Source organism: Coenobita brevimanus, chromosome 51 (genome assembly GCF_032717465.1).
Source record: "Coenobita brevimanus isolate Jiangsu-jjx chromosome 51, ASM3271746v2, whole genome shotgun sequence".
In the NCBI taxonomy this organism is placed as follows: Eukaryota; Metazoa; Arthropoda; class Malacostraca; order Decapoda; family Coenobitidae; genus Coenobita; species Coenobita brevimanus.
In genome coordinates, this window is record NC_137004.1 from 33618166 (window position 1) to 33644649 (window position 26484).

A 26484-nucleotide genomic window follows, 5' to 3' on the forward strand; every position below is an offset into this window, starting at 1 on the left:
GGCACCTCCGCAGTCATTTCCGCAATCCGCAGTTGTGGACCGCATGATTTCAGTTACGGAATTGTGATTGCGTCAAACTCGTCCGAAACTTGCAGTATTGTGTTACAGAAGTACTTCCGGAATCACAATCTCCCACTTGGCGGTTGATATCGGTCAGTACAGGCTACAGCATGGCTCTTGAATATCAAGCTTGAACAGGGTTCCCGGCCAGCAGCGGTGGCGGGTGAGGCGTCGCTGTGTCAGTTAGCAGTAGGGATGGGCGACACCAGGAGAGATGATTTTATATGATACGATACGATATACTATAAGCCAGCATGGCAGTAAAATTTGTGGCACGCATAGCTAATCATGCACAGTTGTTACACAGTTTTACAAATGACGATCTTAAGGGCTAATGTAATGGTGATCACGGAAAATACTTTTTTTTTTATTGTCTTACTGGGTTATTACCTGCAAGAGTAAGCACATTTCTATGAATTATCCATTTAAATTCTGTGGACTGCATTCTTTTGCTGGTCAGACTGATTTTCCTGAGTGGCAGAAAGGCTATTTCTTTTCCTTGTAATTTTATTTTTGTATTAAATGATATCTGTTTATTTATTGCCAGACGCCTCAATCCCATACGGGGTGGCCACAAACAAATCGCCTCCACGTCGCCCTGTCCCCCGCCATTTCACTGCCCCGCTCCCAGCTCACACCCCCCTCTCTCATATACCCCTCCATCTCATCCTCGGCCTCCTCCTCCCTCTTCCCCCCTCCACCTCACTCACATACACTTTCTTCGTCAGTCTTTCACCCTCCATCCTCTCCACATGGCCAAACCACCTCAGTGTATTCCTCCTAATGCTTCCTATCAGATCCACATCCACACCACAATGCTCCTTTATATCCTCATTTGTCAACCTGTCTCTCCATGTGACTCCACAGGCTCCTCTTAAATAACTCACTTCCACTGCTCTCACTCTTGACTTGTGTCCTTCCAACAACGTCCAAGCTTCACTTCCATACGTTAGAGTTGGTATCACAATACAGTAATCACTCTAATATCCGGACGCCCAATATCCGAACATCCCCACTATCCGGACATAAGAATGTTTCATACACTACTTTTTTTCCATACTATACTTACCTCATTTCACTCTTTAATGTCCTTTATTGGTGTGAATAGGGTGTTAGGAGCTAGGCATGTGCAGTAGGAAGGTGCTTTTCTGAGTTAGGCTAGGTTAGGGTCTATAAGTACCAGTCCAGGAGCCAGTCACCAGAATGTTTATTAATGTATGAACCTACTTCTAAACCCTCATTTTATGTTTCTTTTGCATTTATTTCAGTCATTTATGTGCCTTATTGGTGTGATTTGGGTCTTAAATAGGTGCTATGCATGTCCAGAGGGAGTTGTATAGGTGTTCTCTGAGTTTGGGTCCATAAGTACAAGTCCATAAGCTGGGGCCCAATATCCGGACAGAACCAATATCCGGACCTACCTATGGCTCTATTACGTCGGATATTGGAGTGATTACTGTACTGTCATGTAGTAACTTTTTCACTTCCATGCTCACTTCCCTGCTTCTTATCACTGCTTTCAAGGAACCAGCAACCTTTCTCCCCTGGTGTATCCTTTCAAGCACTTCACCCTCCAAACCTCCATCCTTACTCGTCACACTACCCAAGTACTTAAACATACTCACATTTTCCAATTCCTCACCATCCAACCTCACTGTATATTCACTGACATCACCTCTCTCAAAGACCATCACTTTACTCCTCCCTACATTCACCTTTAGATTCCGTTTCTTACACACTCACCCAAACTCATCCACCAAGCCTTGCAGCTCCCCTTCGTCTTCACTCAACAACACAGTATCATCTGCAAACAACAGTACAGGGAGTTTCCAAACACTACACTCTCTCACCAGGGCCACTCCAACATCCACTACACTACCTTGTACCTCCTTTATTACCCCATCCATGTACAGATTGAACAGCCATGGAGACATGACACATCCCTGTTTCAACCCTACCTTCAAAGAGAAAAATTCACTCAGTTCACCATCCACACACACTGCAGCCTTAGCACCATCATACGTACTCTTCACAGCATTCAACAACTTCCCATCTACTCCATATATTCTTAATACTTTCCACAATCCTTGTCTATCCACCCTGTCATATGTTTTCTCCAAATCCATGAAAGCCGCATACAACTTCTTTCCCTTCTCTAGAAACTTTTCCACTAAAGATCTAAGAATGAATATCTGATCTACACAACCTCTTCCCTTCCTAAAGCCTCTCTGTTCTTCTCCAACTAATTCCTCTGTTCTTTCTCTAACTGTGTCAATAAGTATCCTACCATACACTTTTCTTATTATACCAAGAAGACAAATGCCCATATGATTACCACACACTTCTTTTTCCCCTTTTCCTTTGTACAAGGGAATAATTATACCTGACTTCCAATCCTCCGGGACTCTACCTTCCTCCCAGGCCAATCTGCACATTTTGCACATCCATTCTTCTACTATCTCCCCCATGCTTCAGCATTTCACCACACGCTTCATTTCCTGGGGCTTTCCCCAATTTAACTTTCTTCATTGCTTCCACAACTTCTATCCTATTGATTTCTTCCTGTCTTCTCACCTCCCTCCTTCTCCCAGCCATTCCCCAGCCACTTATACTCGCATTACTTCCATCCTCTATGTTCAACAATTCCTTAAAGTGTTCTCTCCATCTGCTCACTTTTTTTCCCTTCTCCACTAGTAATCTACCATTTTTATCTCTCACTCCCCTGTTAACTTCACTTCCACCCTGTCTTACTCTTTTCACCTCTTTCCAGAACATTTTCTTACAGTCCTTCCACTTTACACTTAAGTTCCTTCCAAATTCCTCATCCGCTTTCTTCTTACTCTCTCTTACTAATTTTCTCGCCTCTCTCTTTCTTTCTACATATAACTCTCTCTTCCGCCTCTCAACTTCTTCCACACCCCTATTTCTCATCCATTCATTGTATGATTTCTTCTTTTGTGCCACAGCCTGTCTCATCTCTTCATTCCACCATTCTGTTCCTTGCACCTCCCTCCGTCTTCTCTTCATCCCACACACGACGTCACATGCTGCACATATTTCTTCTGTGAATATCCTACACACACCTTCCACGTCCCCTATATGCTTCAATTCATATTTGCCCAATCGTTCCCCCACTTCTCTCTTATATTCTGCCTTTTTCTCATCCTCTTGTAACCTTTCCACTCTCCTTACAAATACTCCTTCTTCCCGTCCTCCCCTTCTTCTATTTCTCCATCTTAATTGGATCTTGATTCTGGCCACCACCATGTAGTGGTCAGAAAGTCCACTCCCCCAACCTCTATAAGCTCTTGCATCCATTACACATTTTCGCATCCTTTCATCCACACACACATAATCAATCATTGCCTTCCTTTCATTCAGTTCACCACCCACCCTTCTCATCACTCGCCATGTATACCTGTGGATCAATTTGTGCCTGAAGAGGGTATTGGCTATCACCAACCCCCTCCCAGCACAAATGTCCACTAACACACTGCCATTCTCATCTATCTCAGCAGGCACACCCCACTCACCAACTATTCCATCCACCTTCACATTCCCTACTTTACCATTCATATCACCGATCAAAAACACTCTCTCATTCCTTCCAAACTTTTCCATGCACACTTCCACATTTGTCCAGAACTCTTCTCTCACTCTGCTTGCACGATCTTGCATTGGCGCATACACACACACAATCACCCACATTTGTATTCCAACTTTCAACTTTACCCACACAATCCTTGACCCAACTGATCCATACTGTCTTATGCTCTTCTTCCATGTTTTACTCACAACTATACATACTCCTTTTGCCCTTTCATTCTCACTTCTGCACATATACCCCATCCATACTCCCATTCTCTCACACTCTCACCTCTCCATTTATTTTCAGTTATTCCGCATACATCAACTTTCGCACCCTCAAGCACCTGGACAATCTCTCTCTCTTTCACCTCATCATTCGCTCCCCTTACATTCCATGTTCCAATTACCATGTCCTTTGTCCGGTCCTTGGTCGTCATCTTTTGGTCAGTCCTTGTCCGAGGCTTATTGTTTGTCTTTTTAGTTAGTTGTTTTCCGGGGAGGGGCACTAACCCTCCGCCAACCCTTTTAGTCGCCTTTTACGACAAGCAGGGATACTGGGGGAGTATTCTTGAAACCCCCCCTCCCCCCTGGGGTATATGATTATATTATTATAAAATTAGCATTGTGAGATTTTTATGGTATGCCCTAACTCTGATGCAAAATAGAAAGTGATAGATATACATCTGAATATACGTCAGTACCTTACAAACGTACGGTTCTGAGGAAGATAATTGTAATTGGTACGGTTTCAGTAAATACACCAAGGTATCAGCGGCAGGTTTAAAATACATCAGATTATTAAACATTATGAAAAAGTTAATTTAATTGTGTATGATAAATCCAGTGAAAAACGATAATTTTGAAGAGCTGGTACATTAATTCCCATCTAAAAATGTGGCAACACTGGTATCAACACGTGGTATCCCAAGTTAGCAGTGAGTATTCACAGTGGAAACGTTATAAAGACAATAATTCACTACATTACCAATGGGTTTACCCCCTGTTTGTATACTTTGCATTGAAAATTGTGAAACTGGATTGTGGCTGCGTTATTGAGGAAGCGGAACTGCACATTCTAAGTTTATTGCGGAATTGTGATTTAATCTTATGAACAGTGTGTTAGAAAGTCGGAAAGTGAGGCTGTGTGTGTGTGTGTGTGTGTGTATGTGCAGCCATCACTAGTGTCAGTGATAACTGATTTTCCAACCATCTTGTTTTTTTCGTGGATTTTTGTTGTTTATGTATTGTATTTATGGGATTTAGCATTAGTGTGGATATTCCTATATGTGTTTTGATATCTCAGTATGGAAGAATTACTGGAAAACACTGCCAGTATGTGGAGGGGTACTGTACTTATAGGCATTTTTTTTTTTTTTCCATGGTTTTCTTGGTGTTTAGCATTGCTTTGGATATTTCTGTGTGTGTTTGGATGTGTAATTGTAGATTGACCTGAAAACAGTGCCATAGTGGTGGGATATTTTTTTGTTTTCTTTTCTTTCTTTTTTTTGCATGGTTTTCTTGGTGTTTAAAATTATTTTGGATATTCCTGTGTGTGTTTTGATGTTTAAATATGGCAGAATGACCAGAAAACACTGCCAAAATTAGGGAGGGGTACGGTACATACAATAGTGTATAGGTAGGGTGTTTTTTGGTTTTCAGTAGTTTTTTTGCATGGTTTTCTTGGTGTTTAAAATTATTTTGGATATTCCTATGTGTTTCTTGGTCTAAATTTGCCTGAATGACTGGAAAACACTGCCAAAGTAAGCAGACATATTGTACAAATAGGTTAGGTATAGTTTGGAGGTTGGGTTTAGGTAGGGTCTGGGTATAGTACGGGGGGATATTGTTCATTATCTGGACACTGCCACTGCCCTGACATGCTTTTGGCTTTGTGACGTCGGATAATTGAGGGACTATTGTATTATTGGCTGGCAAAATAAGTGCCCGGTTTATGAGTCCTGCTATGCAATGTTCACTGTGAGTCTAATTAAACAGTTTCTTTTTTAGACTTGTATTATGGATATTTTCAGTGCATGAATATGTGTAGTTCATATCTAAATTTCATGTATAAAAAGATATTTTCAGTGCATGAATTTATGTAGTTCATTGTTTTATTTCGTGTATAATTTTCCTAACCATTTTCCTCCATAAGGAAGAGAGAAATATGATGCAATACTCCATTCTCTTTGGCTGCATCAGCAGTGTTGCCACAAGTAATGTGGGTAATGCTTATTCTCTTCATGAACAGATTGAAATATCTAGCAGTTACTTATGACACAGCCATACATTCTTATACTTCATATCCCATGGTATCCCTCCAATGTATAATGGAAGTTAAATAATTTGCTTTTAACTAAGCTTCCTATGAATTCAAGTTAAATCATTGTGACCATAATATTGTATGGTATATAAATGGCCCAGAATTGGTATACACCTAATTAAAGATATTCACTTTTATCTGGTCATACTAAGAACAGCCTGTCCTGAGAATAAAACTTTGTCATTTTTATAACACCAGATGTAGTCTTGATATTAGTCCACTTACTAGGAGAGATGTTAAGTTCATATTACGCACATCCATAGTAAGATGAGTATTCACACATATGTTAAGTACATATCCTGCACAGATGATGAAGGTATGCTGTACCTGATTTTTTGGCAAAGCAAATGTTTTGGTAGACAGACCTAAATTCAGTTGCGGTACCTGTATAGGTTTCCCATCAACTTATTTCAGAAGAGCCCTATGCAGCCTCATCACGTCTACCAGCAAACCTTGGGCAATAGACCCAGCTTACAACTAAGACACCTGGGCTGACAGAAAATACCAAAGGGACCACAGCAACTTAATATTACCTGCTTCACTGACATCTAAGATACACTGGGAGGGTGACTTCAGGGCAGTTGAGGAACTGGCTTCCACACAAATGAAGTAGCTCCTTGAAAAATCCTTTTTGGATCTCCCCAGTGTTGACATATTTAGTAACCCACCTAAGCACTCCTATAGGAAAAAGCAAACATCAGACAATAGACAGTCCTCCTCAAGCCATGGACCACATGCCCCATGTCATCTAAAAGTCGGAAGGACAAGTACAGGTATCCCTAAAGAAGTGCAGACCAAAGTTCACTTTTTTAGGAGATGTCAGAATCAGGAATAACTATTTCATACAGAAGGGCAATAAATCCTCCTCAGAGTGACAGATAGCTGAGATTACTGCAAGGCTGGTACTGTTAGTAGAGAGAAAACAAGTTAGCACATAGACTGCTCAAACAGGACCTCATTTTGGTAATAGCCCCACACCAGACCTCCACACCATCCTCAGCCTATATCACAGCTCAGCATGCTCCTCTAGGGTCACATCAGTGACCTTCTCCAAGCAGATATCATCCACACAGTGCTGAGCAGTGCCTCTCAATATCCATCAGTCCTCTCTGAGCAAGAAAAATAGGGTTATCCAAGAAAAAAGTGATACTGTACTGTACTGTAATTCCCCATTTATGCTGCTTTCATTCCTTCACTCTTTCCTTTTCCTTCTCCCTGTAGGTGACTCTACACTGAATGACAAGCCAAATGGTTTCCTGTACACCAGGAAACCATATACTATGCTGGGTGGTAACCATATAGCCAAATTTTGGCGCCTGGTGGTTTAGTGGGTAATTATTGCACTCCAGTCGGATTGAACCGGTGAAGGTTTATATCCAAAGGGTGGTTGGGGTTGATTGCTCATTTAATGCCACTCAGGGATGAGTGAGGCTGGTCACTCTCAACTTAAATGTCGAGACCAACTGCCTAGCCCCAGGCTCCTACGCTCTTCATGGGGCAACACAGGATTGGATGATGGATGGATGATGCATGCACTTTTTATTTAACATAGGAACAGTTTTCACTCAACACATCATTATTCAGTATTAAGTGGTCAAGATGTCCACTGAAAGGCCAGGGTTAATACAACTCACACTAGCTTTAATCTCATTGTATGTAACTTTCTTTAACCCTTTGCTCAGGACTTAGCATTTCTCGGTCATTCCCCTGGATGTGGCCTGTCCCTAAAAATGAAAACTCTAATTATAACTTTGTTGCTACTTTTCTTATAGGAAATAACCACAAAGTTTCCTTTATTTACTGTGATAGTGGTAAAAAAGGCATGTTTCTAAGAGAAATTTGTCATTTTCTGAGAAAAAATGCAAAAATAATTAATTTTTACTACTGTCAAGTTTTGCAATGATGACAAGATTATTTACTTCAGGAAAGGTTTTTCACTTGTATATGTACACTGGACACATCTACACTGTTTGTTGTCACATGAAAGAAGTAAAAACTTACTGTATTTGAACAAGAAAATTGTCATTTTCTGAGAAAAATTTTGCAATAATGACAAGATTATTTCAAGCAACGTTTTTCACTTGTATGTATACACTAGACACATGTACACTGTATGTTGTCACATAAAAGAAATCAAAACTTACCATATTTGTACAAAAACAACAGATATGTGGACGGAAAATTTTTTTGTCAGGTGTGGACTGTAGTTGCCTGACGCATCATGAAAAATAATTGGTGTTTACTGTCACCTAATGCAGCCAGAGGGCTAATTTAATTACAGACTTTAACTTGTATGCCCAGTCACAACATGAGATTCATTTTGATAAATATTTGTAGTCATGTGAGTAAAGAGGAGGGTGGGAAGGGGAACCTGAGAATGAAATGGAGGGATGGGATGGAGAGGTATATGAGAGAGGAGGGTGTAAGTTTAAGAGAGGGCAACCAGGTTGCAGAGAACAGTGTGACATGGAGGTGATGTGTTTATGGCCACCCATTATCGGATGAAGGCATCTGGCAATAAATAAACAGATAAAATATTGTTTTATTATCTGACCAACCCACACGTGTTCCCTATGTGTCAACAAACAGGTTGGTGGAGATTTAGTGCCCCTCCTTGTAAAACCACTAGCTCTAAGACAAATAGCCACTCCTTTTGTGATTATAACGTCTGGCTGTAGATAGATAGATAGATAGATAGAATATGGTGGTTCTTGGTGTAACCCAACTGTCACTTTACATAATAACTTGATTGTTCATGATGTTCATGTTGTTATTTTCATTGTTAACCCTGGTTTGTCTTTCTGAAAAGACCCATCAGTCACAGGCAAAGAGCTGTCCTTTCAGTGCTGTCTTAATGATCTGTTGCAGTGAACTGATGTTTCTGTACGGTAGACAGTGCCTAACCACAATAAGGTGCAGGAAAGAGTGTGGAGGTTTGGTTCCCAAATGGATATCTCATTTGCATCTCTTCAACCATTTAACAGAGACACCATAGTAGACACCACATAGCCCCATTATTTGGTTGTATGGTTACAATGCAGCACAGTAGTTTTAGGAACATACTTGTGGTGTTGAATAAGGAATTGCTGTACTGGATTTACCACTTCCTCATTACATAGAAAGCCCAGAGTTCCTTATGATTGCATACCAGGATGGAGACCACGGCAGTACCACAGAATGTATGTGGTGCTAATGAGTCTGCATGGTGAATTTTGGCACATTCCAGTTCATGCCACCTTCATGGTCAGAAACAAGAACTGTAATTTATTAACCATACCCTTCAGACTATTCATTGCAGAATTTGCCAGAAAACATACCAGAGTTGTCTAAAAACTGCTCACCCTGTTAGGAGTGGAACTTCTTACAATATCTGCCCTCACAATTTGCTCTTCATTGCCCTTGGTATTTACTCACAAAATTTGCTCATTATTGCGCTTGGTATTTACCCACACAGTTGGCTCATCATTGCCTTGCCTTATGATAAATGCATATGAAAGGTACCTTGCAATCAGACTCATCATATTCAGTGGCCCATAGTCACCCAACTAAAACAGTGCCAACTGAACCAGACCTTTGAATGGTTGGCAGGGTGTCCCAAAGCCTCTGCCAGAGCCACTGGTCATGACTGGTGGGCTATGGGTTCCAAGTCCTATGCCTGAACTTGGGACTGGATAGGTAGGTGGGACCTGTGGGTTGTCTTTCCCCATTATTTAAGTTTGCGACATGACAAAAAGCCTGAGGAAACTAAATCAAAGAGGATCAGGGTGGCATCTTGGAATGTGGGTAGGTTGAAGGATAGAGCGAGGAAAGGAGTTGAGGCAATGAGTAGGAGGTGGATCGATGTTGGTTGTGTACAGGAGGTTAGGTACAGGGGAGGATCAACCAGAATGATTGCTGGGAGGATTGTAGATTTAAGCTATTTTGGTATGGAAGTGCAGATGGATATGGTGGTGTGAGTGTGCGGGTTAAGGAAAAATGGGTGGAATATGTCATGAATGTAATGAGGAGGATGAAAGGATAATACTAGTGAAAATTTTGTTTAGTAGACTCAAGTGAAAATTTTGTTTAGTAGACTCTCAATTTCATTTATGTGGGTGTATACTCCACAGGCTCGGTTGGATGATATAGAAAAAGATAGATTCTGGGACGACTTAATAGGTGTAGTGAGAGATGTAGAGGATGATAAGATTGCAGTTTTGGAAGGGGAGTTAAATGGTCATGTGGGTGAAGCAGCTTAAGGATATGCAGGGGTACATGGGGGATGCACATATCATACGAGGAATGTGGAGTGCAAACGGATACTCGTATTTGGGGAGGCAATGAACGTGATTGTGTGCAAAACGCATTTTAGGAAAAGAGGGCGTAGGTTGATTACATACGAGTCTGGGGGAAATAGTAGCCTTAGTAGTTCAGATAAAGATTCTTTCTAACCTTCTCTCGGTGCCTGGAGATGGTTAAAGAGGGTCTGATGCATATTCTTTCTGGGTGTCTCTGTCTTTCTAAGTGTGAGAACAAATGGATTTGGGGATCTACAAAAACTGTTTATCATCATTTATGTGTTACCTGATTTTTATTTTGGGGGACAGGAGCGAAATGGAACACAACAAGATAACAGTGCGGCTCTTGCTGTCAGTGGATCGTTCCCGTGGGGTGGAAGATGCACATACTACACTTGCCCTTGCCAAACATTATCGTGTGAGTGTAAGTATGAACCAGACGCAACTTGTTCAGTTGCTATCAAATATTGTTGTATCTCCTGGTGACCATTTCCTTTTACTGTATATCGAGGTGAACTTTGAAAATTAATAAGCCAAGACCCTACCATAGGCCTACTATGTGTGTGTGTGTGCAAAGTTGCATGACCATAGGTGATCCTGTTATTAAGACATGGTATCCACAAGGTGCATGTGTGTGTGTGTGTGTGTGTGTGTGTGTGTGTGTGTGTATTTGTATGCCATGTGTATACTGCATGTTTGCATGTGTGTGATGGGTATGTAAAGTAGGACAGTGAGAGATGGCATGTCTGCTGGGATATGGGAAGAGATACAGTTTCCACAAGCTGTAATACATGATGGGGTGTTGGGAGTTGGGGATGTTGGGCCTCAGTTTCTTCATAATAATTGAGTTCACCTTAACCATAAGAGTGTTTAAAGTGTAAAGTTGCATGCCTGAAAGTAGTCCAATTACTGAGATGATGATGGAAGGGAGGAGGAGTCTTGAAAATCACTTGACTCTGCCTACCCCATAGGCCTGTTGTGTGTGAAAAATAGCAGAACTTGAGATGGCTGAGTTACTGAGACTTGGTGTACATAGATTGAAGTGCTGAACCTGCAGCCTCTGAGAAAGACTGGGTTGTCTTATAGATATCTCTGCAGGTTGAGAGGGGACCCCCCTTAAGGGAATCCCTTCTCATGTGGTATATACTGTAGATGTAACACAAGGAGTATGTAAAGGTCACGGATTTACTGTATTACAGCCACATCTGCAGTGGCTTGTGATATTGGGAGTTCACAGTGACAAGATGCATTCTTTTACATATACAGTACACTGTATACGTGTTATCCCAGTCAGAAAATATATTCAAACCCTGAGCAACATCTTTCATTGGTTAGTGTTATTTCACTCAGATAGAGAAATCTGTTACAGCATTACAAATGTAAGGACCATTCCTCACTTTAAAATATTGGGATATGTCATTCCCATACATTTCCATTGTGATGTTCACTGTGTCACTGTCATACCAATGCAACATAGAGACCTTATGTCCCAGATCATTGAGGCATAAAGAATGTAAGCTGGAAGAGTAGCATTGTTTGTGGTGTATGTTGAAGTACTGTAGAACAGCAGCACATTAAGGAGGCTTTCAAATCTACCTAGAGCCAACTTCATCTAGTATTTGAATAGACATGTTGTCAAATTAGTTTTCTGTGGTCATATGCCACCTGGTGTCATTTATTGAAAGGTACCCACTGGATCACCTACCATAGTCAGTTGTTTTAGCTGAGTACTTAGGACCATTAAGGATAGCTATACAGTTTACTACTCCATGAGTTCAGGTGAAACATCTGTGCATAGGTTGGGATTATGAGGAATAGATAGTTTGAAAAAGGATGATGATTGGACAGCAGGGATGTGAGCTGCCATGTTGCTTCCAAACCAGGAGGATGCTGGGGGTTTCCTCCAGGTTTTCTTTCTGTTTGTGGATGAATCATAAATAAGATGTAATGATGTTAAGCTACACTTCCCTCTTTACTGGATAATGCCAAATTGTTGCTCTGTGGTTTGCAATTCTGCTGTCTTCATGTCCATGGCAGTAGCTGTGATCAGCAAGGCTTTATGTATCATTTCCTGAAGTAGTTGTGTGAAACTAGGTGACAGGTGACAATAGAGTACTTTGTAGTTACTGTGGAGGATCCATACAAGTCATGAGCACTTGAGAGAGAAGAAACAATAAAATCTGTTTATGAGTGTACCAAGAAGCTATACATGAGAGAATAGGAGAGAACTTTGTAGCAGGATCTGCAAAATAAAGAAAAGAATAGAAATCCATGGTGCAGAAATTGAATGTGTACTGCAGTAGGATAGTAGGATAGCTTGACAATGGCCCTCAAGGGATGTTGCAGGATGGGGGGAACTACCCATGTACCATACAGAAAAACTTGAAGTGCCAATATTTCCTTAGGAACATTGGGATAGGTTTTTCTGCCTTTATGGCATTTGGCAGAATTGTGAAGACCATAGCCACACCCTTTAGGTCCAAATGCCAGAACGACGCTTGAGTTGGACGTGGAAGTTGAGCTTGAGATGGTCCCAATGCCCAGACTCATGGCATACTCAAGTTGGCCTCAGCCAGCTTGACTTTGCCATATCCTGAATTAAAGCTCAAGTTTGGTTTCACAAAGTCTGGCTCAGGTCGGAGACTTGTAGCAAACCCTCGACTATTTTCAAATCTACCAGTCATTATGCCAACTCGTGAATACTAAATCTAGCAAATAAGGTAAAATAAACCAAAAGATGTTTTATAAAACATTAATTAACTGATATCTGCAGTCATGTGTCATCATCAAGATGAATTATCCTTACTGAGACTTGGTTAGGTCACATTTCATTTGCAAATATTATACAAGCATTATTGTAGCCTGTGTGATAATGCTTACTTTCCCTTTGTCCAGTAAGTTACAATAATTATTCAGAAATAAATAAATTTACTTGAAAGTAGGTAGAGAATATAGCTCTAAGCTAGAGAATAACCTATACAGTACTTTGATTTTCCAACAGGGAAGGATAGTAGGCTATAAAAATTGCAAATTACTGTACAAGAACTGTCCAACAGGCAATGTTATTATTTCCTTAATGATGACTAATCCTTGTAAGAATAACCTACATCATTTCAATCAAGAAAGCTAGTAAAGGATCGCATAACATGGTCTAATTGAAGTCATTGCCCATCCTTCCCCCTTCTAGGCCAGTTGGTGGGTGTCATGATTTTGTTTTGTTATTTGCTGATTTCCATTTATGAATTTGTCAGAGTTCTCTAAAACTATATAGAATGCAAATAATACAGAAAACATATTTAATATATGAAGAACAGTGAAGAATTGTCCTAGCAAAAAGTATAGTGTGACAGTGCAGTGAGTCAGGCCATTATGCACGTTTGAGGAGGTCTAGGTGAAAAATTAGGTCCCATAACTCCAACGAGTCCAGTCACCACCATGTCTTGTCTACAGGGGAGAAGGATGGTATTCCGTTAGCAGTCCTGACAGACCTGCTGGTGCACCTGAACTTGTCATTTAATGGGTCTTAATTATGTCTGCATGCAGTAAAGATAAAAAGGCAAATCAGGGATAGAGTTAGTATTCGTCCAGTAAATGCAAAAGCTTTGGTGATGCCTGTGGGTTTCAGAGTGGTGTTGGTTCCACATAGGCACTGCCGGCCGTATGACAACATAAGGCAAATATGGATATCATACGGCATTGCCAGCAACACTAGAGTATTATCTTCTTGACAGCTAAGTATTTTCTATAAATTTCAGATTCTTTTTTTGCTAAGGTTCTTATCAGCCACCATCTGTTGTTGTACTTTGGGTTGTTGATTAAGTACTCATCATTTTAAAAGTGAATCTACCCATCAGAATCATTAAATAATAAGTCCACAAGGCTTAAGTCTGACTCAACCCCACTCAGAGGCAGCTTGGACTTAAGAGCACTGAATCGGGATGTGAAAAGCTCAAGCCTTGTTTCTGCATGTTGGATTCTGGCAAGTATGATTCTAGTCCATATTAAGACCAACCCAAGCCTCAAGTCCAACTCAGTCCTTGTTCTTGCATTCAGGCCTTTGGTCTGAGATGCATCTGTGAGACCTCCCCAAAATACAAATGGTGGTTTCAGAGAAGGTTAACCTCTTTTCCTTAAGTGTCTCTATGAAATGAAGGCAGATAAAACTAAATTTTAGAGCTATGGTTATTGCTCTAGGCTCATTTAAATGTGAACCTCACGGAGTGGAAGCTAAAGTTGCCATTCTCTGGCAATCCACCATCCCTGTTTCAGGTGATAGGGAAGGAATTTAGAGACGTTTGTACATTAACACCTTGGTATGTGATGGCTGAGTATGCATTCAGTCGTTAGAACAATTGATGAAAACTTATACCCAGTTTCGGATTAACAAAAGCAAAAGTCGCTTATACATTTTTTTTTATGGCTAACAGCGGTGATCCCTTACGGACATATGCCAACAGACATATGTATTAGCAAAGACTGCCACTCAGTATTTGCATGTGATTTGAATCCCCACCATTGTCACAAAATAACAGTGCAGATGCATGAAAAATAATGTAGTTTGCAATATTAAGTGAAGAGATAACTTTCTGTGTGTGAATACTGAAACTGTGACTTTGGAAACACTTCATTACTCTCACCCAGCCTCAGTGGGGGACCCTTGATGACTACTCAATAACAGTCTGGGACATACCATGCTTCAGGTGGGTGGCAAAAATATTTTTTGAGATTTTAGGTCTTGTGGCCCATAACTCCCTCCCTGTCTCAGTTGAATCCATGCTAAATTGGCCTCAGTATGCAGTTTCTCAGTATGCGATCTGCTTTCACTTGCCTTAACCCCATCACATATTGGAGCATTACTGTAGGTTTAGAGATAGGAGTGGATTGAGTTGGAAAAGTTCTGTGAATAATACTGTATGTAGGGTAGTGTTGCCTTTGCCCTGTACAAGGTGATGTAACAGAAATCTACCAAAATCGTTATATATGCAATGAAGCAAATGAAACCAGTAGTTGTAGCAGTGCTGTGGGGATGCCAGTCAGCTCACCGAGTGGCATATGTCAACCTCCCGTGTGTCTTGGTGGGTGTGAGGGTTTTGTCTTCCCCCACCCCCAAGTGATATAATTTTTCATTGTATTAATATTCTTTATTTCTTTAAACTGCTCAGTATTATGTTGATGTGGTTAAGTTGGTGAATATTTGTGATAAGCGACAATAAAAATGGGTTTAAAGTTGTGGCATTACATAGTGATGTAATTTACTTCCTGTCCCACATGAGTCATGACCTGTACATGATGATTTAAGAGTGTTTGGTACATTGCACCCACATACAGAACATCATACCCACACTAACATGTATTTATGATTTTCTTATGTTGTAAGAAGATCCGTGGTTACTTATTTCAATGTGATAAAATCATAATGTATTTAAGTAAATGTACACTGAGTGATAAGCCAAATGGTTTCCTGTACACCTGGAAACCATTTACTATGCTGGGTGGTAACCATATAACCAAATTTTGGCGCCTGGTGGTTTAGTGAGTAATTATTGCACTCCAATCGGATTGAGCCGGTGAAAGTTTATATCCAAGGGGTGGTTAGGGTTGATTGCTCATGTAATGCTACTCAGGGATGAGTGAGGCTGGTCACTCTCATCTTAAATGTCGGGACCAACTGCTTAGCCCTGGGCTCCTACGCTCCTCATGGGGCAGTGTAGGATTGGATGATGGATGGATAATATTGTGCACTATAACACTGAAACAAAATGTACAGGTGAAGGAATAAAAAAAATTTAAATCATGTGCTTTGACAGATAATGGATCTGAAAGATAGGAAAAAATGAAAATGAAAAAAGAATTGACAACTATGTGGACAAAAGAAAGCTGTTGTGTCTGAAGTTGTATCTCAGGTTCAGCATTGGATCGGGGGGAAAGGGCTTCTTTGTATTCCCTCATATTCCAGAGTAAGGAGTAAGTAGAGTTAGTAAGGTGAAAGGAGTTTTCCCAGCAACCAGATAAGCAACCAAAAGACGTGCTAGTTTTATAAAATTTCCCTTCTCTCTTTCTCAGTTCATTATTCATTAATGTCTAGGAGTATGGTTCATCATCTGGACATCCTTCTTCACCCAAAGGCAGCGTGATGAGTAGCAGCATCCAGACAGCCAAAGTTTGCCCTAATTCAATGGGCTACGCTTCCATCCACTCATCATTCAACCCCGTGGAATCATGGATCCATCTAATAGGCCAAAAAATTTTACCACGCTCTTTAGCTTCACATATACTCATTTGATAGAGCCAATCCGAACCCGATTCATGATTTTCTAGTCTAACATTTTTCTCCTGTCTACCAAGAAATGAGCATAAATGCAGGAAACATTTTCACTGATCTATGTGTCTGTGCATATGTTTAATATTACTTTTGGTGTCTCCTTTTGGTGTCTCAAGGTTTCTATGGACCATCACCTCCTAGTGATGGTCTACTCAAAATGCCTCTTTTTTTTCTTCTGTGTGTTGCAAATATTGCATTTACCTCAACAGTCATTCTAAAGAGGGGTAACTATGGCAAGTTTCATTGACAGATGTTGTCATTGATTTCCATTATTTTTAAGATTTTATACAAATATTTTTCCACTAGTAGTACAATCCAAGATGACTCCGCCATACCATAAATACCTCAGTTGATAGTTTACAGTATGAACTGTTAAAAGTCATGATATGACTTCTGTTTGATTTTATTTTCCCTACAAAAAAGAAGAGGCCTCTAACCTTGAACTTCACCACTTTGACTCCAAGACTGAGTACAAGGACTTGGTGTGTGGGCTGGATGTGAGTGGCAACCCTCATGTTGGGTCCTTGCTTGACTACATCCCAGTCCTTGAAGAAGCCAAAAAATGTGGGTTGAAGTTGGCTGTACATCTGGCAGAGGTATGAATACAACTAGATTTTCTGTCTTGGCTCGCTACCCAGCCTTGATTTTCCCACTCACTTCTAATTTGTGTATCCTCTGATCCCGCTCATTTCACTACACATATTATTTTATTCTAATACTGCATTTTATGCAACTAAAGCACTGGAACATCTATACATTTCCTTGATGTCTTCAATCAGAGATGGTGTTTTTCTGTTTTATTTGTAGAACACCATTTGCAGAATAATATATTCATCTTAGGAGGGGGTTTTCAAGTAAGTGGTATTAAATTACCCCATCATTATCAGGGGCCTCTCCCGAACCGATTTAAACCGTGTAATTGCAAGATTATAATAATAATGATATCTTTGATCTTAAAGAACTATGACAGTAGACCTTGTCACTTTATATACACTTCGCAGTTTTTGTTGTTATGTTATCTATTTACGTATATGTCTGTATATACAGTAGCTGTCCTTGTTCTGCATTTACTTCCATTGTATGGCAGCAGGGACCTCTGTTGTAATCCTGTCACAAATTTTTTGTTTAATCAGGTAGTCAGTCAATCAACCACAGTACAGTAGCAGCGTAGATTTTTTTTTTTTTCTCCACCTTTCATAATTGACTTCCATCTGGTTCATGGCAAGAGTAAATCATTTGATTTATTCCTTCCCATCATTTATACCTGTACTGTTTATCATTATCAGTAACAAGAGACCATCATGCAGTGAGATTTTAACGTCCATCCTTTCAATGATGCAACAAATTGTTGTCCTCCAGCTTTATGGTAGTCTCTCCTCTTCATCAAAAATCACTGAATCTTAACCTCCACTATGCAACATCATGGAACTTACTAGCAGTTTCCTATGTATCCATATACTGTATATAGGATGAATGCACATCTCAGCTTTGTTAACGTAATGAGCTGGTTCTTTTGCCCAGTTGCACTAAGCATTACTTATAAGAGGAGTAGAACTCGCCATTACTTCCTACCTCAACCAGTTAAAAAGAGGAGCAGAAAAGCATTTGGTTTTTCATTTTTTAAGGCTTTATAAATAGGAGGTGGGTGCATATTGCCAATCCTATGAAGTACTACTGTAAGGGATGTGGTCTCAAAAAATCATCCATACTGTGATCTTTTTTTAGGCAAGAAATTCAGCTGCAAGCAAACAGGAGCAAAGTTCACACTTAGAATATCTGTCTGTCTATCTACAGTATATATCCATATCCAGACATCTTAATCCCATTAGGGGTGGCTACAAACAAATTGCCTCCACATCACCTTGTCCCCTGCCATTTCACTGCCCTCCCCCAAACTTACACCTCCCTCTCTCATATACCTCTCCTCTTCATCCCTCCATTTTATCCTTGGTTCCCCTCCCTCTCCCCCTTTCCACCTCACCCACATACACTCTCCTAATTAGTCTGTCTCACCATCCTTTCCTCATGGCCAGACCACCTCAGTGTATTTCTACTAATGCTTTCTGTCACATTTACAGCCACGTCCACACCACAACACTCCTTCGCTTCCTCATTTGTCAGTCTGTCTTTCCACGTAACTTTATGTGCTCCCTACGAATAACTAATTTTCAGGGCTCTCACTCTTGACTTGTGTCCATCAAATAAGGCCCAAGCTTCGTCTCCATACATTAGAGTGGGATCACAATACTGTCATGCAGCAACATTTTACATCCATGCTCACTTCCCTGTTTCTTATCACTGCTTTCAATGCACTAAGAACTTTTCTTCCCAGCTGTACCCTTTCAAGCACTTCATCTTCCAAACTTTCAACTTTACTCATCGCACTACCCAAGTACAGTACGTAATTGCACACTCACCTTCCATTTCCTCACCATCAAACCTCGTTGTGCATTCATTGACTTCATTTGTCTCGAATACCACAACTTTCCACTTCTTTACAGTCTACTTTAAATTCTGCTTCTTACATGCTTTCCCAAACTCATTCGCCAAGCCTTACAGTTTCCCTTTGTCTCCACTAAATACAGTATCATTTACAAAGAGCAGATCAGGAAGTTTCCAAATACAGCCCTTTCTCACACATTGCAGATTTAATTACAGTACACATCTTGCAATTAATTTTCTAGTACTTTCCAACAAATTTTTAGGAATACAGTATTTAACTGGTTTTGTCTCAAGGGTAAGCTTCCATTCCATAGAATAATCAGCACTACCAAAGCCAGCCACAGTATAAGGGCTCCTTTTGAGGATGCATGGCAACAATTTTTAACTATTTAATAAGGGGGGAGAGGAAGGGGGAGGCCAAGGATGAGATGGAGGGATGAAGTGGAGAGGCATATGAGAGAGGGGGATGTGAGCTGGGAGCTGGGCAGTGAAATGGCAGAAGACAGGGCGACATGGAGGCGATTTTTTTTTTTTTTTTTTTTTATGTGAGGAAGAAGTAAGCAAAGGCTGCGATTTTTTTGTGGCCATTCCTGATGGGATTAAGGCATCTGGCAATAGATAGATAGATAGTTTAACTATTACTCCTCACCCCATCTGCATTTGAGAAAGAGGTGAGATAGTGGATCATTAAGTGTTCCTTAACCCCCTGATGCCAGTTCACATCAGAGGACGTGGTCGACAGGCGCCGGTTCACATCTGAGGATGTTTTAATATTTCCTGGTCATTGCCACCATACTCACTGAGAGTAATGTGGCAGGCTTTCTCGTGTGCATGAAGGTATGGAGAAAGTCTAGCTGGGACAGGGATGGGGATGGGAGGCCCACCTGGGGAACTTAAGAGGGTGGGGGAGAGGCAGGCAAGGACAAAGGAGGGTGGGGGAGAGGCGCCTGGAGGGGCAGAGTACACGTGCACTGACAGCAGTCAGCCACCCACGCACCAGCAGAGATATACACCAGCCAGTTGATGTATTGTATACCCTCAAACCTCAGTTTAAGGGACTAAATGGGGAATCAACTTGTCCCTTAATTGAAAATGTCCCTTACTTGAAAATGTCCATTGTTTTACCACATATGAAATGCAGTGATTGTTTCACTTATTTTTATGATTATGAATATTATTTTATGAGTACTGTATAAAGAAACATATTAATGTATATAACCTAGACAATACATAGTTTTGAATGGTCTTGTCCGTTTGTCAGGTAGAATATGGAGTCCCTTAAATCCGAAATCCTTAAATGGAAGTCCCTTAAATCGAGGTTTGATATATATATATATATATATATATATATATATATATATATATTGTGGTAGGTGGGGGCGCTCACCATCCACTCACTCGATGTAGTGCTGCTCTCAGGCGTCTGCCCTTTCCTCTCCTCCATCATTCTTTCCTTCCATCCTCTTCTGTCTTTCTTTCCTTCATTCTTTCCTTGTCCTTCTGCCTATGGGTGACTCTACACTAAGTGACAAGCCAAATGGTTTCCTGTACATCAGGAAACCATTTACTATGATGGGTGGTAACCATATAACCAAATTTTGGTGCCTGGTGGTTTAGTGGGTAATTATGGCGTTCCAATCGGATTGAACTGGTGAAGGTTTATATCCAAGGGGTGGTTGAGGTTTATTTCTCACATAATGCCACTCAGGGATGAGTGAGGCTGGTCACTCTCATCTTAAATGTCAGGACCAAATTGCCTAGCCCCAGGCTCCTACGCTCCTCATGGGGCAGGCAATGTAGGACTGGATGACGAACGGATGGACGGATATACTGTATATATATACAGTATATACATACTGTATATATATATATATATATATATATATATATATATATATATATATATATATATATATTGTAGTAGATATACACTTAGCCAGTTGACATCACTACAATGGCAACAGAGGATAAGTACACACATTTTTTGTGTGTTTGTATCATTTGTGATAGATTTGTATGAAACTTTTTTTTTTTTTCTTCTTCTTTTTGGAAAATCCAAGTTATGAAAATTCCCAGTTGTTGTGGGAAGGGGATAGGGTGCAGGGAGGCTGATATCAGGAGGTTAAAGTAGTAGTGAATAGTAAAAACAAATTACTGAAAACACTAGAGAATAGATGGGCAGGAATTAAGACTTGTACAGTAATGTTATCATTGACTGTTATTTAGAGGTAAATCTGTTGCAGTATATACAGTACAGTTTATGAAAGGTCTATCTATCTATCTATTGCCAGACACCTTAATCCCTTATACAGGGTGGCCACAAACAAATCGCCTCCACGTCACCTTGTTCCCTGCCATTTCCCTGCCCTGCTCCCAATTCACACCCCCTTCTCTCATATATCTCTCCACTTCATCCCTCCATCCCATCCTTGGCCTTCCCCTCCCTCTCTCCCCCTCCACCTCACTCACATACACTCTCCTCATCAGTCTCTCACTCTCCATCCTCTCCACTTGGCCAAACCACCTCAGAGTGTTTCTCCTAAAGTTTCCTATCACATCCACATCCACACCACAATGCTCCTTCACATCCTCATTTGTCAGTCTGTCTCTCCATGTGACTCCACAGACTCCTCTCAAACAACTATTTTCCTCTACTCTCACTCTTGACTTGTGTCCCTCCAACAACATCCAAGCTTCACTTCCAAATGTCCGAGTTGGTATCACAATACTGTCATGTAATAACTTTTTCACTTCCATGCTCACTTCCCTGTTCCTTATCACTGCCTTCAAGGAACCAGCAACCTTTCCTCCTTGTTGTACCCTTTCAAGCACTTAACCTCCAAACTTCCATCCTTATTCATCACACTACCCAAGCACTTAAACGTACTCACATTTTCCATTTCCTCATCATCCAACCTCATTGTACATTTGCTGCCTTCACCTCTTTCAAAGACCATAACATTACTCTTCCCTGCATTCACCTTTAAATTCCGTTTCTTACACACTCTCCCAAACTCATCCACCAAGCCTTGCAGCTCCCCTCCGTTTTCACTTAACAATGCAGTATCATCTGCAGACAACAGTACAGGGAGTTTCCAAACACTGCCCTCTCTCATTAGGGCCACTCCAACATCCACTACCCTACCATGTATCTCTTTTATAACCCCATCCATATACAGATTGAACAACCATGGAGATATTACACATCCCTGTTTCAACCCAATCTTCAGATGGAAACTCTCACTCGGTTCACTATCCACACGCACTGCAGCCTTAGCACCCTCATACATACTCTTCACAGCATTCAACAGCTTTCCATCTACTCCATATATTCTTAATACTTTCCACAATCCTTGTCTATCCACTCTGTCATATGCTTTCTCCAAATCTATGAAGGCTGTATACAACTTCTTTCCCTTCTCTAGACACTTTTCCACTAAAGATCTAAGAATATCTGATCTACACAACCTCTTCCCTTCCTAAAGCCTCCCTGTTCTTCCCCAACTAATTCCTCTGTTATTTCCCTAACTCTGTCAATAAGTATCCTGCCGTATACTTTTCCTATTACACTAAAAAGACAAATGCCCCTACGATTACCACACACTTCTTTTTCCCCTTTCCCTTTGTACAAGGGAATAACTATACCTGACTTCCAATCCTCCGGGACTTAACCTTCCTCCCAGGCCAATCTCCACATCTTCCACATCCATTCTACTACTGTCTCTCCCCCCATGCTTCAGCATTTCACCACACACTCCATCAATTCCTGGGGCTTTCCCCATTTTGACTTTCTTCAGTGCCTCCACAACTTCCATCCTACTGATTCCTTCCTGTCTTCTTACCTCCCTTCTTCTCCCAGCCATTCCCCAGCCACTGATACTCGCATTATGGGCATGTGGGGGGATGGAGGGTGGGAGACTGACGAGGAGAGTGTGTGTGGGTGGGGTGGAGGGGCGGAGGGGGGGGGGGCTGAGGATGAGATGGAGGAGTGGGGTGGAGAGGTGTATGAGAGAGGGGGGTATGAGTTGGGAGCAGGGCAGTGAAATGGTGGGGGACAGGGCGACGTGGAGGCGATTTGTTTGTGGCCACCCTGAACAGGATTGAGGCATCTGGCAATAGATAGATAGACAGATAGATAGATAGATAACTTGCAGAGTGTGTCACCAGTAACTTTAAATTAATTTACAGTATTGTGAAATGTCATGGTGCTTCCCTCCCTTAAAATAAGGTGCCAAATGAAGATGAGGTGCAGGCAATACTGAATGCTGGGCTGGTGGACCGTATTGGACATGGGACCTTCCTCCACCCTGGCAGTGGGGGTACACAAGATCACCTGACAGTTGTCAGGAATAAGCTTATACCTCTCGGTTTGTAAATATGTAGTTGTGTGTCAAATTGAAGAAAACTGTTTTGGTTCAAGATCCACACAATTTACTAGTTGCTGTTGTGGGAGTAATGTATTATCAAAATCCAATATAGGACAGCAGGCAGTTAACATGTTAAATTTTCCCAATAGTGCCAGAGTGGTACCCAGCTAAGGACATGCCTTAGTATCAGAATCATAAATAAAACTTCATCCATAATCCCAAGCACAGTTCAGTCACAAAAAAACTTTAGGCAGCTGGACTAATATGACTGTTGTTGAGTGGATTTAAAAGTAGAGTATCAACATACATTGTACATATTCTTTGTAACATTCCTGTAAATATCTTTTAATTCAAAAGGGATGCATGGGATACTTAGGGATTACAATGCAACATTATTCACCTGATGGAGCTCTTCTTCCCTTAGATGATGAACACTGTCTTGTTTATATTTCAGAGATATGTTTGTCCTCAAATGTTAAATCAGGAACTGTGAAGACTGTAGAGCAGCATCACTTTGCACGCTGGAAGGAACTTAAGCATCCACTGATTATTTGTGTGAGTTTATTTGAATGTTATTTTTCACTCTGTGCACCTTCTTTAGGAGGCATCCTTAAGGAAGAGATTTCAAGCCACTTTCAACACTACACAAGCATTAGAAATGGTTACATGGCAGAGGGCAGGGGGATATCCCAGACCCAGAGAATGGAGTAGAGGGTGCATTTCTTCTTGTTTCCAGATATGATGATATGATGATCTTCCTTCAAGGTCACTGATGTTTCATCGGCTGAATTAAACTAGTGCCACTGTAGGTGATGCAACTTCGTGATGCTGGCATGTAGGGTCTGTTTAGTCTTCATTGTTCTTCATGACTGCATTCTGCTCAGCCACAAGTTTTTGCCCCTTTCAGATCTCTTTTTTTTTTTTGTGTGTGTGTGTGGGGGGTGTCTGTACATTGCCCCTCTCCATTGTTAGGCTGCCCATCTTTTTCTGTAAGTATCAGGAACAGTATTTGCTTGGTAGACATGTCTTGTGCTCTTATGGATAATTTTTGGACCTGGTTTTTATGGAGTCCAGTCACAGTGGGGTGAACTCAGACCCCTACACTGCTATTTATATGGGGCAGCTTGAGATTGGATGATGATGATGATTACTTAAATGAATTTACTGTAGTTTGTAAACTAATATGCCATTTTGTTTGACACAGACTGATGACAAAGGCGTGTTCTGCACCACCTTGAGTGAAGAATATTATCTGTGTGCCAAGGTGAGTGTTCCCTGAAACATCTGTTAACAGTGTTTGTCATTAGTATATCAATCTTCAAACTGTTGTTGTTGTGGACCCAATCATATCTGGATCTAAACCCTGTACTCTTCAAGAACTTGCCCACTTAATTGGGCATTTTCAGAGATACTTTGTTATGGTTATGCTGAAGGTCTATGTTGTGAAAGTAAGGTGCATGAGATGAGTACCAGAAGTGTGCTGCCGTGTAAGTAAGGTGCACGAGATGAGTACCAGAAATGTGTTGTGTTACAATTAAGGTGCATGAGATGCATACTGTACCAGAAGTGTGTTGTCATGTAAGGGACTGAATTGCAGTGAGGATATAATGGGCAGTTGTTAATTGTATTTTGCATTGTACTAAAATGGGGACATCATAGCCTGGCAGTATTAACTAGTTTATCTATGGGAAGGAGAGTTTCTGAAGATAAATGTCTGGTGGGGTTCATAAAGGATATTTTGTAACTAGAGATTTTGGATGGCTGTGATGGCTGTTTTTCTGTATACTGAATTATTGTGAAGTGTGGTGCTGGTTGCATGAGGAGGGATGTTAAATCATGCTGTACAATGCTGGGAATTGACCCTTGGTGTGTGTGTGTATTTACCTAGTTGTATTTATCTAATTGTGATATACAGGAAATGAGCTACACTTGTGGGGTCCCATCTCTGTTTCTCAGAAAGTCAAATTTTGCTTTAAACTTGTTTAAGTTCTTAGGCTGGACGATCTCTTTGTCCAGGCTATTCTCCAGGTCTATGCATCAATAAGAAAAACTATATTTCTTGATATCCTTCAAGCAGCTTGGCTTCTTCAGTTTCATTCTGTGTCCTATTGTTACTCTTGTATCCTATACAAATAGATCTTCTCTGTCAATTGTATTTACTTCCATCATGGCCCTGAACACTGCAGTCATGATGCCCCTCTCTCTCCTTTCCTCTAAGGAAGGCAAATCCAGCTTTTCCAGTCTCTCTGTGTACAACAGACCTGCCAGGCTGGGGACCATCTTGGTTGCTGTTCCTTGTATTCTCTTAATCTTGTTTATATCTTTCTTTTTGTGTGGGGTCAACACTACAGCTGCATATTCTCACCTGGGATGGATCATGGTCACTATAAATTTTTTCATCATCTCCTCATCTGTATAATGTTAGTCAAGAATTTATGTCTCTCTAACTGTCTTGTTAATGTGTGTGTGTGTGTGTGTGTGTGTGTGTGTGTGTGTGTGTGCACGTGCATGCATGCATGTCTGCGAGCATGTATGTGCACAGGGGGAGGGAGCCATCATTGATACAGCAGTGGGTGTGACAGTGAGTGAAACTGTGTCAGGTGAATGAGTCGTGTTGAGAATATTAATGTATAGTACTGTATGCACATTCACTACACAGTAATGTGAGGGTGAGTGTGTGTGTATGTTTGGTCATTGGTGCTGCAAAGTGTGTATTGGTCAGTGAAACTGTTGGGTAAATGAGCAAAGGAACAGTCTGAGACAGAAGCCAGGAAGTTCAGCATTGCAGTGTCACCAAACATCTCTCTATCTATTACCAGACGCCTCAATCCCGTTTGGGGTGGCCACAAACAAATCGCCTCCAAGTCGCCCTGTCCCCCGCCATTTCACTGCCCTACTCCCAACGCACACCCCCCACTCTCATATACCTCTCCACCCCATCCCTCCATCTCATCCTCGGCCTCCCCCTCCCTCTTCCTCCCTCCACCTCACTCACATACACTCTCTTCGTCAGTCTTTCCCCTCCATTCTCTCCACATGGCCAAACCACCTCAGTGTGTTCCTCATAACGCTTCCTGTCACATCCACATCCACACCACAACGCTCCTT

The 26484-nt window shown here is 41.1% G+C and overlaps 1 protein-coding gene across 1 annotated transcript in view; it reads left to right on the top strand.

Moving 5' to 3' along the window:
- The window catches only part of LOC145400200 (N6-Methyl-AMP deaminase-like), a 46600-nt gene that overhangs the window by 15094 nt on the left and 5022 nt on the right, over positions 1-26484 (top strand). The window contains exons 4-8 of the mRNA XM_080272715.1: positions 10555-10669; positions 17032-17163; positions 23238-23376; positions 23831-23931; positions 24581-24640. Coding sequence (XP_080128841.1) covers positions 10555-10669; positions 17032-17163; positions 23238-23376; positions 23831-23931; positions 24581-24640 — 547 coding nt within the window. The remainder of the gene's footprint in view (positions 1-10554; positions 10670-17031; positions 17164-23237; positions 23377-23830; positions 23932-24580; positions 24641-26484) is intronic.